This window comes from Malus domestica, chromosome 10, assembly GCF_042453785.1.
Source record: "Malus domestica chromosome 10, GDT2T_hap1".
NCBI lineage: Eukaryota > Viridiplantae > Streptophyta > Magnoliopsida > Rosales > Rosaceae > Malus > Malus domestica.
Window position 1 is genome coordinate 31,922,933 of NC_091670.1, and position 13,807 is coordinate 31,936,739.

The 13,807-nt window shown below is 46.1% G+C and overlaps 1 protein-coding gene across 1 annotated transcript; it reads left to right on the plus strand.

The window, feature by feature from the left end:
• The first annotated feature begins 5,554 nt into the window (after positions 1 to 5,554).
• Positions 5,555 to 6,070, plus strand: LOC139188683 (uncharacterized). The gene has a single exon (XM_070806351.1). It carries the CDS (start codon positions 5,555 to 5,557, stop codon positions 6,068 to 6,070), a length of 516 nt encoding a protein of 171 aa, XP_070662452.1.
• Positions 6,071 to 13,807: the final 7,737 nt, after the last annotated feature.

Sequence of the window (13,807 nt, forward strand, 5' to 3'; positions counted from 1 at the left end):
ACGTGATCGGTAAAAAAGAAAACAGCTATGAGAAAATTAACAGCTGATTTGCCAATTCAGAACATAGGACAAAGTGTGCTGCAGACGCAGAATCCCCTTAGCGCCGTGACACTTGAGTCCACAAGCGCGACTCGTCGAGAAAGGGAAGTTAATCTCGGCGGTCAATTTCGCAGTCTAGAAATCCCTAACAGGAACACCTGCATTCTCAATGAAGGGATAATAGAGGATTGTGACCAGGATGGTGATGAAGGATCTGATCCACCAACAAGATCGTTTCTTCGAAAACGACTTAACGAGCAGTCTCGGATGGTTGAACAGACGTTTAGTCGAGGAATCAATAAACTTTAGTTGAACAAACGTCCAATGAGGCACACACCTGATTACTCGAAATACTGGTTAGTAAGGTCAGCGATGGTAGGTCTTTCGATCTTGCCCAGCACTTGCCACCAAGAAATAATCTGTTACCAATTGCACCGGCCGAGTCCATCCCTGCTTGGCTCAAACGAATTAACTTGGAAAAAGGAGAAGAATCAAATAGTAGGTCAGACGGATCCGACCAGAGAGTGGAAGTAACACCTGTCGATATGACCGAGGTCCAACGGATGATCGATTCGACCATGAAGAAAGGGCCGAAGTTCCCTAAATTTATACATCCGTATCCAACTTATGTGGAACAGTTCGAATACCTTAAAGGTTTCAAAATCCCAGATTTTAGCCTTTTTGCCGAAGAATCATCTTTATCCTCGTTAGAACATGTGGCTCGTTTCACTGCGCAATGCGGAGATGTCAATAGCGACTTTCACAAGCTACGACTTTTCAACTTTTCGCTGACTGGTTCAGCATTTGCTTGGTAGAGAAATTTCACCGCGCAATGCGGAGATGTCCAGAGCTGGGAGGAGTTGGTCGAGAAATTTCATGAGCAGTTTTATTGGCCAGGGATGGAAATGTCAGTGTCCTCATTAGCAAGGATGGCTCAAGCATCCGACGAGTCACCAATGGATTATCTTACCAGATTTAAATCAGCCAGGAATTGGTGCCGAGTACCTCTCCCCGAAGTCGAATTCGTCAGACTTGCTCTGAATGGTCTTGACGTAGAATACAAAAAGATATTCTTGGGGGCAAACTTTCGAGATATGTATGAACTAGCCCAGCATGTCGAGCAATATGATTATTTGCTTCGCGAAGAGAAGATCTCGAAAGCTCCATCCAGAGGGACGATCTACAAACATCTCACTGTCAGTTACGCATCAACCGAAGGTGAATGTGTTAGCGTGGACGCATCTGAGATAGTCATAGATAAGCCATACGTTTGCAAGGCACTGACTCAAATTGACTCTAAGGAAGTTAGAACCCGCTCAGCCACTGAAGAAACAATGAAAACGTCAAAAGTTTATACTTTTGATATTACAAAGGCCGATGTAATTTTTGATCAATTGTTATCAGCAAAGATCATCAAACTTCGGCCTGGGCATACCATTCCCAAGGCCGAAGAGCTTAAATGAAAGATATATTGCAAATACCATAATTCAAGCAAACATACGACAAATAATTTCGTCTTGTTTCAAGACAACATCCAAAGCTGGATTGATAACGACAAACTCAGATTTTCAGAGAAGAAGATAAGTGTTGATACCGACCCATTTCCCACGGCAACAGTAAATATGGTAGATGCTCGCCTACCTAGGGACAAAGGAAAAAGGGAAGGCAGAGGTCGCTACAACGTAACGTTCTTTGAATCAGAATTCTCGACCACGTTTCAATGCTGATTTTCGTTCAAACAAACCACCTACAGCTCTAACGGGACCCGCTATTGTCAAGCCCATGACAGATTACAGCACTAATGAAGACAGTGGGTCGGTGATTTTATGCAGAAAATGTAAAGCAAATGTCAACACCGAACCAAAGGAAGAGTCATCTTCGCCTATAATGGAACAACTTACAGCCGCAACACACAAAAGGTGCTTAACGCAGGCCAACATCAAGGGGTTTTTTATAGGCTCGGCCCTAAAGTGCGGGTGGAAGAGACACCTTCAGTCAGATGGCGCCTCGATTTTGATGCTCCATTTTATGATGAAGATTATTACATACGCAATTCTAGCAGCTCGGAATCATCGCAGAGCCAAAAAACTTTCAAACCTCCCGAACCTCGAGACCAGCGTTGGTATACATATCACTCTTCGAGAGGCGTCTACACTGCACTGTCCAAATCCCAGAAACATTGGCACCAAAGAATAGACTGCATGGCCCGCCGACGGGCAGCCCAAGAAACTTAGGTCCCTAAATGGCTGCCGAAGGAAACAGTTGCCAATGATGATGAACGACCATCTCCAACTATTATGACAGAGCTGGTTCAAGGGAAAGGGCTGGTCAATCGAGATGTCGAAACCACATTTGAAGAGGATGATAAACAGATCAAACTTCTTCTTCGGCCCAGGGAAATGAAGGCACGCTTCGAGCATTTTAGACAAAAAGCTGAAAGCAAACTGCCTCCGCCAACCACACAAGAACCTTTGATCAAAATTCGACAGAATTTACATCCACCATTCCTCGGGGAGGCCTTGGAATATATGCAAGAGTTTCATAAAAAACATTCGGCCAACGATTTATATGGTTTGCCGAAAGCATGTCAAGATACAATCGATCTCGTCCTAACTTGCCCGGATGCCGAGCGAATTATTCAGAAGACCTCAGACCTAGGATTGAAAGCTAGGTTCCAGCACATACGAGAAGCTTGAGTCCTTGGCTTTGAAGTCGACCCATACACTGATATCGATGCAGCCGACCTTCCTTTCTCAATGGATGACCTTCAGTATTTATGATACCATTTCGAAGGCTTTTCGGTCGTTTCTCTCTTCGGCCTTACGGCCGATGAAATAACACGAGTCGCATGGTTGGATGCCTATCTCGACACCAGGGATGCCCGTATAATGTACCAAGAGCAAGCTCGTATCCTGGCACCAATCTCAGGCACAATTCTGATTTCCGACGCACCTGAGGCACCTACACAGAACCAACAGGCTTCCGAAGAAACACCGCAGGAACAAACCATTGAAGAAGAAGCAGATGAGTCTCTTAGTACAACTCTAACGGAAGCAGATGTCGCAGTCGGTGACCAGGAAAGAGAAGAGGCTGAAGAAGATGATCGTAACCTGATGGGCCCGTCGGTCTTGGATAACATGGAAATCAGTATGGTCCATGTTTTGCCCGCTGATTTTTAGTCGAGCACATCTCAACCGAATTTCCTCAATGGTGACGTAGTTGCCGAGGAAGCCGATCATATTGATTTTGTAACTGTTGCTGAAGTCGAGTCGACAACAAAAGATGATAACCTCAAGGCAGCTTTGGCCGAATTGTTTCCTCGCTCATCATTGGCCAAACTTCATCATTTGAAGCCATTGTATGTAACGGCCCATATCGAAGGGTATCCAGTCTCCAAAGTTTTTGTCGACTGTGGAGCCACCGTCAATATCATGCCTATAAACGTCATGAAGGCATTACGTCGCTCCAATGATGAACTTATTCCTTCTGGGATCACAATGAGCAGTTTCGTCCGAGATAAATCCCAAACCAAAGAGGTGCTTCCTTTAGCGGTAAACATTATCGGCCGTAATCACATGACCGCCTTTTTCATCGTCGATTCCAAGACCGAGTATAATATACTGCTCGGTCGAGACTGGATTCATTAAACCAGCTGTATTCCTTCATCATATATCAAGTGCTCGTTTTTTTGATGGTAAATCGGTCATTGTTCACCCGACCGATAGTCAGCCCTTCGAAGCTAACATGATCCAAGCACAGTATTATGATGACCACGTTGGCTACATCACCCTACAAGGTTTCAATGATGAAGGATGGCTGACTCAAATATCTGTTCAGAAAGCTATCGAGGTTGGCACCGAAACTGTCCACCAGGATTCGGCGAGACTTGGGTTCGCTAACTTCATCCCCGACCCTGATGTTTAACACCGATTAGAAAAAACATCGGGCCGCGGTTTCATCTACTATGGAACGACTGCTGGCTTATTGGTATACTATATCTAAGTAACCAAATTCAGGCGTTAACCTCGTAGAGTTCCTCGCCGAAGGAGATAATGGTCCTGTCTTATCTCTTGACAAAGTTCAAGCTGCCCTGGCCGAGCTCGAAGATAATCGACCCCAAGTCAAGGACCCATTGGAAGAAATTAATGTTGGGACGGCCGATGACCCACGACCTTTATTTATTAGTGCTTTGCTTCCCCAACCTATGAAAGTCGAACTTCGTGCCCTGCTTGAGGAGTTCAAAGATTGTTTTGCTTGGAGCTACCACGAGATGCCTGGCTTAGATCGCACTCTCGTCGAGCATGAGTTACGTATTAAACCTGGGTGTAAACCCTTCCGTCAACCACATCGACGATTCTCGACCGAAGTGCAACTCGGCATCAAGGATGAACTGGTTCATCTCTTGAAAACAGGGTTCATTCGGACAGCTCGATATGTTGAATGGTTGGCCAATATCGTTCCTGTTTTAAAGAAAAGTGGTGCATTGCGCATTTGCATCGACTTCAGAAATCTGAATCTGGCAACTCCCAAAGATGAGTATACGATGCCGATTTCGGATTTGTTAATCGACGCTGCGGTAAATCATGCGATCTTATCTTTTATGGATGGACATGCCAGGTACAACCAAATTTTCATTGCCGAAGTCGATGTGCACAAGACTGCTTTTCACTGCCCGGGGGCACTCGGCACATACGAATGGGTTGTCATGCCATTCGGCCTCAAGAACGCCGGTGCCACGTACCAACAAGCAATGAACACCATATTTCATGATTTAATTGGAACCAAAATCGAAGTCTACATCGATGATGTTGTAATCAAGTCTAAACGCCGGCAAACACATCTGGATGATCTCCGACAGGCTTTCCTCCGCATGCGTCAACACAACCTCAAAATGAATCCTGCCAAATATGCCTTCGGTGTGTTAGCCGGTAATTTTCTTGGTTTCCTCGTGCATCACCGTGGGATTGAAGTGGATGAAAATAAAGCACGTGCAATCATCAATGCTCTACCCCCGACGACAAAGAAACAACTACAGTCCTTACTCGGTAAGATAAATTTTCTCCGCTGATTTATAGCTAACTCAGCAGGTAAAATGAAAGCGTTATCTACGCTATTGAAACTCAAGGACTCAGATAAATTTGAGTGGAAAGACGAGCATCAGGCGGCGTTTACGCAAATCAAAGTCTCCCTCATGACACCACATGTCCTCGTCCCACCTCGACGCAGTAAGCCTCTTAAGCTATATATCTCGGCAGCCAAAGAGTCCATCGGCTGCCTCCTCACGCAAGACAACGACGCTGGACGAGAGCAGGTTATTTTTTATCTTAGTCGAAATCTCAACCAACCAGAGATCAATTATTCTGCCGTCGAGAAGCTTTACCTCGCTTTATTTTTCGCCGCATTAAAACTTAGGCATTACATGCTCTCGTCGGTCACCCAGGTCATCGCCCAGACTGACGTCATCCACTACATGCTTACTCGGCCAATAGTAAAAGGTCGAATTGGGAAATGAACAATGGCGTTATTCGAATTCAACTTGCAATACGTGCCCCAGAAAGCTATCAAAGGCCAGGCACTGGCTGATTTCCTTGCTCAACACCCTTCCCCATATGGTTTTAGGGGCAACGACGTCGAAATCAGCATGGTTGAAATGCGCGATAACTACTGGACGATGTACTTTGACGGCTCAAGTACTTCATCCTCGGCTGGCGTAGGAGTTGTTATTCAATCCCCAAACCACTATCGTTGGTATTTTTCACTCAAGCTGGATTTTGATTGCACAAATAATCAAGCTGAATACGAAGCCCTTATCATCGACCTTGGAATCCTTCACGACTTGCGAGCGACCCGTGCCCTCATCCTCAATGACTCCGAACTTGTGATTAACCAACTTAATGGTTCTTTTCGATGCATGAGTTGTACCTTGGCACCCTACCACATGGTTGCCAGCTATTTGGCCGAATCCTTCGACGGTATTACATTTGAACATATTTCCCAGATTCATAATACCACCACAGACGAGTTGGCTTAAATCGCCTCCGGGGCACAACTCTTGAGGGGCAAGCTAGGCTAAGAAATACCCGTGTTACGACAGCTATACCCGGCCTTGGTTAACCAGCAAGTCCTTCGACGCGACAATGTGATACGTACAAGAGTCATGTCCTTACCTTCGTTATAAAACCGACAAGACCTTATAGATGTTTACGCTGTCGAGGCAATACTAGAGGATTGGAGAAAGCTCATTATGTAGTATCTTGACAATCCCAATGGCAAACACGATCGTAAGACAAGAGTTCACGCCACAAACTATGTCATGTATCAAAATGAGTTATACCGAAAAGGCGATGATGGTTTACTACTGCTATGCCTCGGCCCTCAAGAGAGTGCTTAGGCAATCACAGAAGTCCATGAAGGGGTTTGCGGAGCTCATCAGTCCGGACGTAAAATGCGATGGTTGCTTCGACAACACGGCTATTTTTGGCCAAGAATACTAAAGGATTGTATCGAGTTTGCACGAGAGTGCATACAGTGTCAGATTCACAGTCCTATACAAAGGGTCCCGACCGAATCATTACATTCGATCACTAAACCATGGCCGTTTAGAGGATGGGCCATGGACGTAATTGGTAAAATCACACCATCCTCTGGGGCTGCCAAGCATGCATGGATATTGGTAGCAACCGATTACTTCACTAAGTAGGTCGAAGCAAAATCATATGCCGAGCTAACGTCTAAAGAAGTTTGCGACTTTGTGGAAGAACACATTGTGACCAGATTCGGCGTACCAGAAACGATCATAACTGACAATGGCATAATCTTTACAGCCGAGAGGTTTAAAGAATATACGGCAAGTTTGAAAATTCGGCTTGAACAGTCTACACCGTATTATCCACAAGCAAATGGGCAATTCGTTGTGAATGATTGAACAAAGTGGTCTGTGCAGCGCCGAATATAATCAATCCATGAGACAGGAATTAGAAGATTTAGAAGAAGCGCGGCTTGACGCTTATAACCTGCTGGTGGCACAGAAACAGGTTGCCGAGCGAGCATATAATCAAAAGGTTAGACAGAAAACATTTGGCGAAGGAGAATTAGTTTGGCAAATGGTGTTGCCCGTAGGAATTAAAGACCCCAGGTTCGGTAAATGGTCACCAAATTGGGAAGGGCAGTTCGTCATACATAAGGTTCTCGGCAAAGGCGCATATCATCTTAGAGACCGAACCGGTTTAGTTCACAAATTACCAATCAATGGGAAGTTTTTGAAGAAGTATTATCCGGTCATACGGGAAATGCGGGAATAGAAATTCAGTTTATTAAGATCAATAAAAGAATACATAAATTGAGTAGGTCGATCAGTTTACATTTAAATAAATTTAGGACGAAGAAGGAAGAAGAGTGCCGAGAAGGGCCTTCATCTCCAACCACCGCACCTCACCCATTATAACTTCGGCCTGCTGGTTCTTCTTGTCCATTTTCAACTGCTTGATTCGTTTCGCGCTCACCGCATACTCCATTAAACAATCTTTGCTGCCCGACTCGAAGTCCTTCGCAAACTCAGAAGCAATAGCTGACCTTCGTTTTGCCAATTCAGCTATTTGACGGTCAAGGTCGGCCAAGGCTTCTCCTTTCACCTTCAAGACATCGATCTTCGGTCGAAGAGCGTCTTGGACGCCACGGCAGCTTTTAGATCTCGTTTAGCCCTCAGAGCGTTCTCGATGACACTAAAGGATTCCCGAACGCGCTCCAAGGTGGACGATGCTTGAATGATAGCCTCGGTGCTCATTTGACCATCTGCTCCGAGGTCGTTTAGGCATACACCCAACAAATCAAGACCTTTGCACTCAAGGACTTATGACGCCGAGAAAGACAAGACTTCTTGCAACCGAGCCAGAGCAGTTGAATCAGCGGGTTTAGTTGTGGTGGTCTAAGGACCAGCCGCTCCGGTAGTGCTTGACAATAGAGCTTTGAACTCAACTTCCCATGAAGGCTACACACAAAAATCGGTTTAAGCTTAAGAAAATCAAGAAAAAGATAGTAAGAAGGTTTTGTGTAAGCCTGCCAAGAGGATACTTCGGCCATGTCTTCAGGTTCGTTGCTCGAACCTAAAGAACTTAATGGCCGAGCCCAGTGTTTTAGACTGCTTCTCAGTTTACGCGGCCGATGGAGGTTATCTACGTTCGATGGCCACTGAAGCGGCCAAGAAATATAAATAACACCTTTTGGCGCATAGAATGTTCGATGAAAAGAGTAGGCAGGCACCTGACATTTAATATTTTCCTGGTTTAGAGCTCTAAGACAGGAAAATAACCAAGGAAAGCGGTAGGGTTACTTACGAAGGCCGAAATGGCTTATTGGGGAGGAATGGTGAAGTCCTGGTCCTGCGGATGAACGAGCGTTTCCGTCGTCGCTTCTGGCTCTACGCCAGGTCGTTTACCACGATCGGCTGCAGAAGGGCCGATTTGGACAGCTGCCTCAGACGTAGGAGGAGGTTGACTGCAGGGTTGAGGGCGACCCGCCAGCGGAATCTCGTTGCTCCCATCGTTTTCCTCTGGTTCTACGACAGGTCGTTTACCATGGTCGATCGCAGAAGGGCCGACTTGGACAGCTGCCTCAGACGCAGGAGGAGGTTGATTGCGTGGTTGGAGACGACCCGCTAGGGGAATCTCGTCGCTCCCATCGCTCTCTTCTAGAACGATTGCCGTGTGTCTTGGATTTTTAGGGGGAGTTTTCTTGGCCATGGGGGCCGCCTCTTCCACGACAGGTGCAGCGGCCAACCCCGAAACTACAGACGGCTCGACCAATGGAGCAGTCCTTGGCCTGGTCACGACTGGGGGGTCAGGACGAGCTTTGGGAGCTTGACTTGTCAGAGCCGGCTGCTTGACCGTCGAGATGCGTACAACTAGGGTGGAATGAGAAACGTCGAGAGTGGCCGTTCCCGACGTTTGGCTAGAAATGACGTGAATTTCTCGTTGCCCTTTGTTTGCCAATTTCTTGACGTGTTTCGTAGGATGAGAGACTGCGACGGCCGTCTCAGTCTCCTGATGGGGTCGTTTGCTCAGCTTGGAAGAGGGGATTACCTTTTTCTTGGCTGCAATTGCAGCCGCCGCTTTTACCTTCTTCGACGCTCGGCTGCCTGAGAATTGAAAGCCAAGTCAATAACAGTAAGGATATATATATATCCAAATATGTAAAGGAAGCTATATACCATGGATAGCCTCTTTAGGTTGGGGAGCAGGAGCCTTATGGGGACGATCGCCGAAGATCTTGTTAATGACATATTCAACCAGTGCACTGAAGAAGCTATGAGTGTATTCTTGCCACCAATCACCGAAGGTCTCGGTGCTAAGAGCTTCTGTAATGGCCGGTCGAAGGCGGAATTTTTGGCATCGCTCCTGGAACTCCTTTTTGGTGTCATCGCATTCCTTCTCTAAAGAACCAGGTTCGCGTTCGTGCTTAGGACGGACTATGAGGAGAGAAGGGGGACCGGGCAACCTTGAAGGTAGCCAAGCTGCCGAGTGAGGAAGTTGGGATGATACACCTCACAACCCGCTCGGCGACCCTCACAGCCGAGAGGCAGGTCGCGGGCAAGCACAAAAGACCCCCAGGATTGACGAAGGTCAGCGTCTTTATCCGCGCCCCACAAGGATGTAGGAAGCCTGATCGACAAAGGGTATTCTTAACGATGACAAATCAAGAACTCGTCATTAGAAAGATCGTCGAGAACGAAAAAATATATGAACACCTCTTCAGCTTGGTGGGGGGGTGTTGACCGAGAAGCCAGCTGAGGGTCGAGCGCTTCCGTAGGCGAGAAATCAGCGAGCGTCGACCGAAGAGGGGCGAAGTAGACCTGCAACCAGAGCTGGAAGACCCAGAGATGACCATTCTGGTATGGGTCAATCTTATCTAGGGTCGTTTCGACCAAGCAGCGTAGGAGATGGGCGAGAATGGCCGAGCTGAGTGCCAGGGTATGACCGCTAGCTAGGGCTTCGGCTACTGGCATGTTCTCGACCAGACATTTATTGGATTTGGTACAACAGATAAATTTGTTGTACCAATAGAAGAGGAAAGCCTCGTGTTCCCCTTCTCGCAGAGCCTCTTCTCTTCAGCCGGCGAAATGGAGATAGAGGGTATTATAGTTGAAGAAGTTCTTGTGAAGTTTGTGAACCTCTTCTTTCGAGGGTGCTTGGCCTTCACTGCTCAGCTTTTCAAGGGCCCGTTTGTCGAAAAACGCCTTCAGGTCAAGGTTCGACGGGTACCCAGAGAGGGCGGCGTCAATTGGAATCCCAGTTGGAGAAGTCCCCAGAATGGCAGTAATGTCAAGGATGGTGGGACCAAAAGGGCTAAGAGGGAGGACCATGGTGTTGGTAGCCGAACACCAGAAGCATAGGGCGGCTAAGAGGAGCTCCTTGTCCAGGATGATTTCCATGGATGAAAGGTGAATGGCGTCGTAGATGCCTAGGGCTTTCCATTGCTCACCGAAGAGTTTTTCCATTCGTACGACCCAAGCTGTAGTGGTCGAAGGCCATGAACTTTGAGGCCTTGCCAGGTCCCACTTTGACCATTCAAACCCTTGCAGCAAGGGTAATAGGCAGTGCTCCTTGAGAAGTCCGATGATGGTTGGTGGTATTGCCGCTTTGAAGAGAGGGCCCAATATTTGATGAGGGGTGCTCATGTCACTTTCAAAATGGATGGTTTTGATCGAACTTCGATCAATAATTTTCTAGCATTGGTCACATTCCTTGGAAAGCTTGGAGATGAAAGAGGCCATTGTATGTGGGTTGAAGATGTGACACGAAAGGAATTTTTCTGGGTTGGGAGGTTTGAAGACGAAGGTCTGGAAGAAAGGGATTCACCGAAGAATGGGGGCAAGAAATTTCAGAGAGTTTGAAAGCGTACAGTTCAAATGAGAGAATTTCGGTATTTATAGAATTATGGAAGGAAGGGCAATCGTTCGAAATTCAAAATGAAGGATAAAATCAACCGAAGAATTTGCTAATCATTATGAACATTCAGATAATCCAGTTGAAAAGACCGAGGGTTTCATGTTTTGAGGGGTGCACGATTGCGTGTGGCGGTGAGATTTATGGTGAAAGACGTTTTGGCGTCTGCATGATGGTGAATGGTTCATGGATCAAGGTGACATGTTTGTGCTCAGCAGCAAGGTCATGATGGTATGACGGTTCAGGGAGCCGCATGCTTTAAATGTCATCATTAGGGATGAGCCGTGTGAAAAAATGCCACGTGGTGTATTGGTCAGCAAGATCAAGATCGTGCAATCGTGCTCAATAAATGCACCTCAAAAATAAAGTATTTGGATTTTGAGTATTAGTTTCGCTTCTTCAAGGTCGGAACTCGACCAAAGGATTCAGACCAAGACCTCAGAAGCGAGGGGGCAATGTTTGGGCCCAAAATATTAGTTTGGGCCGAGTGTAGAGTCATTATCGGCCCATGAGGCCTTACGACAAGGTTACCATGAAGCGTTTAGTTCGTGGGCTTTCAAACCTAGATCAGTTAAGCCATACTGCAAGATGAGTCGAATCCTGGTGCAATAAGGAGTCTCGGCGAGATTAATAACCCGTAAGTGAATCTGGCTCGATGAAATGATAGGTTCAAAATCCTGATGGAAGTAGGAGTACTCGAGGGGATGTTTGATTAGAAGAAGAAATCCTAATCGGAGTAGGTTGTTAACTCGGCCTAGAAGGTACATTACTACTATAAATACAAGGTGCTGTGCAGCGTGAGAGGTCTCCTCCAATTCAACACACAACTGCCCTGCGTAAACTCTCTCAACAACTTTGAGATTTTTTATTTTCTCTTTTCGCTGATACATCTTCCGTTGGCATCAACAGCACTGTGAAAGAAACCGGTGATATCTTCAGTCGGCATAGATCGCTATGTCGCCGTAGAATCAGCCGATCTCGCAACATCTTCCATTGGCATCAACAGCACTGCGGTGAGGACGGCTGGTTACCTATCCAAGTCTCGGTCGAGAAGGGTTTCTGAATCCTTATTGATTGAGGTCATCTCATTAGCCTTCTCAGCGAAGTGAGGTGTTACAGCTTACTGAGCTCGGTGCATTGCACGCCGAGTTATTTTATGATTGGATACTCTCAAGTGGGATTTAGAGTTCAGCATTCAGATGGCCGAACCACATTCACTATAAAGACTTATATCCGCTTTGAGTATTTGTGCCCTTACACTTTGGTGTCGATTCGGCGTGAGTTTACTTTGACGAATACCATCACTGTGACCGAATCAGACGGCGACGATTCATGAACTTCGTAAGAATAGTAGCCTTGTCTTCAGGTTCGAGAACCCAAGAAGCAAAGACGTGTTCCTTTCTCGACCGCAATCGCAAGATGCAGAAGTCAACCGTGCACCCAACGCAACATCAACAAATTTACTCCTCGATCGACGAGTTGGCACGCCCCGCATTCATCGAAGGACGTAGTTAGCTTATAGATTACTCGGCCTACGCGCAACGTAGGCTTGGTAGTTTTTAGGGTCAATAGATATATTCCGTCAGTGGCGGCAAACCCATATCTAAATCTTCTAATCGGGCCATGAAAAACAGTGAACGAGCTTTAAGGCCTGGCCACTAAGTGTTTCATATGGAAGACATTAAGGGAGGCAAGTATCAAAAGCCTAACTGGGATCTAATATGTTTCTACCCTGAGGAAGAAAGAGGTATCATCTACCCTCACAATGACCCACTGATCATGGAAGCTCACATAGCCAACTTTGAAGTACGACGAATCTTGGTAGACATGGGGGCTTTGATCAATATCATGTTTGTTGAAGCTTTCAGGGCACTAAATGTAGCTGAACACTTGCTCGATTGCTCGATTTCTCCTCTGATAAGCTTCTCTAGTGATATCGTGCAACCTTTAGGGGGCATACACTTACCTTTCACCATTGGTACAGGCCCTTACATAGCTACCATTACCATTAACTTCCTAGTGGTTGATTGTCCAACGGCATATAATGTCATCTTTGGACGCACAGGCATTAATGATCTCAAGGCTATGGTATCCACAAATATGTTGTTGATGAAATTTCCAACCCCCTATGGCAATGGTTACATCAGAGGAGATCAACTTAGTGCACAGTCATGTTACAACACTTCGGTCAAGCAACAACACCTGTTTATGCCCAAGGAAACCCTTTCTATACATAACCAAGTTATAAAGACCAGCCCGGACGAAACCAACTTGGATCTTCAAGGTGGCAATAGTCAACCCAACGATCCTTGAGATGACTCTTTCACCCAGCAATCACAACCCGCTGAAGAGTTGAAGAAGGTTTTTATCTTAAAAGATTATCCAGATCGCATGGTGAAGATTGGCACCACTTTGTCACTACCTATTTGGTTGGCATTGATCTCTTTTTTGCAAGAGAACACTAAGGTCTTCGCCTGATCATACGAGGACATGCCAGGTATCTTTCTCGATATCATCTGTCATCGCTTAATTATTGACCCCAAGACCAAGCCAGTGAGACAGAAGTGAAGATCTTATGATGTTGAACGGTACGAGGCAATGAAGGTAGAAGTTGAAAAACTCAAAGGCAAAGGCTTCGTCTGCAAAGTCAATTATCCAACATGGGTAGCAAATGTTGTCCTTGTTAAGAAGAATCTGACCAAGGAAAGTCTCCTGCTCCAAAAGGTCTTGTGGATAATGTGTGTCGATTACACCGACCTAAACAAAGGATGCCGGAAGGATAACTTTCATTTTCCTCTCATAGACAGACTTATATACTCTACGATAGG

Excerpts from the sequence above, each read along its gene's own strand:
- LOC139188683 (XM_070806351.1), top strand. The coding sequence starts at position 5,555 with ATGGCGTTATTCGAATTCAACTTGCAATACGTGCCCCAGAAAGCTATC.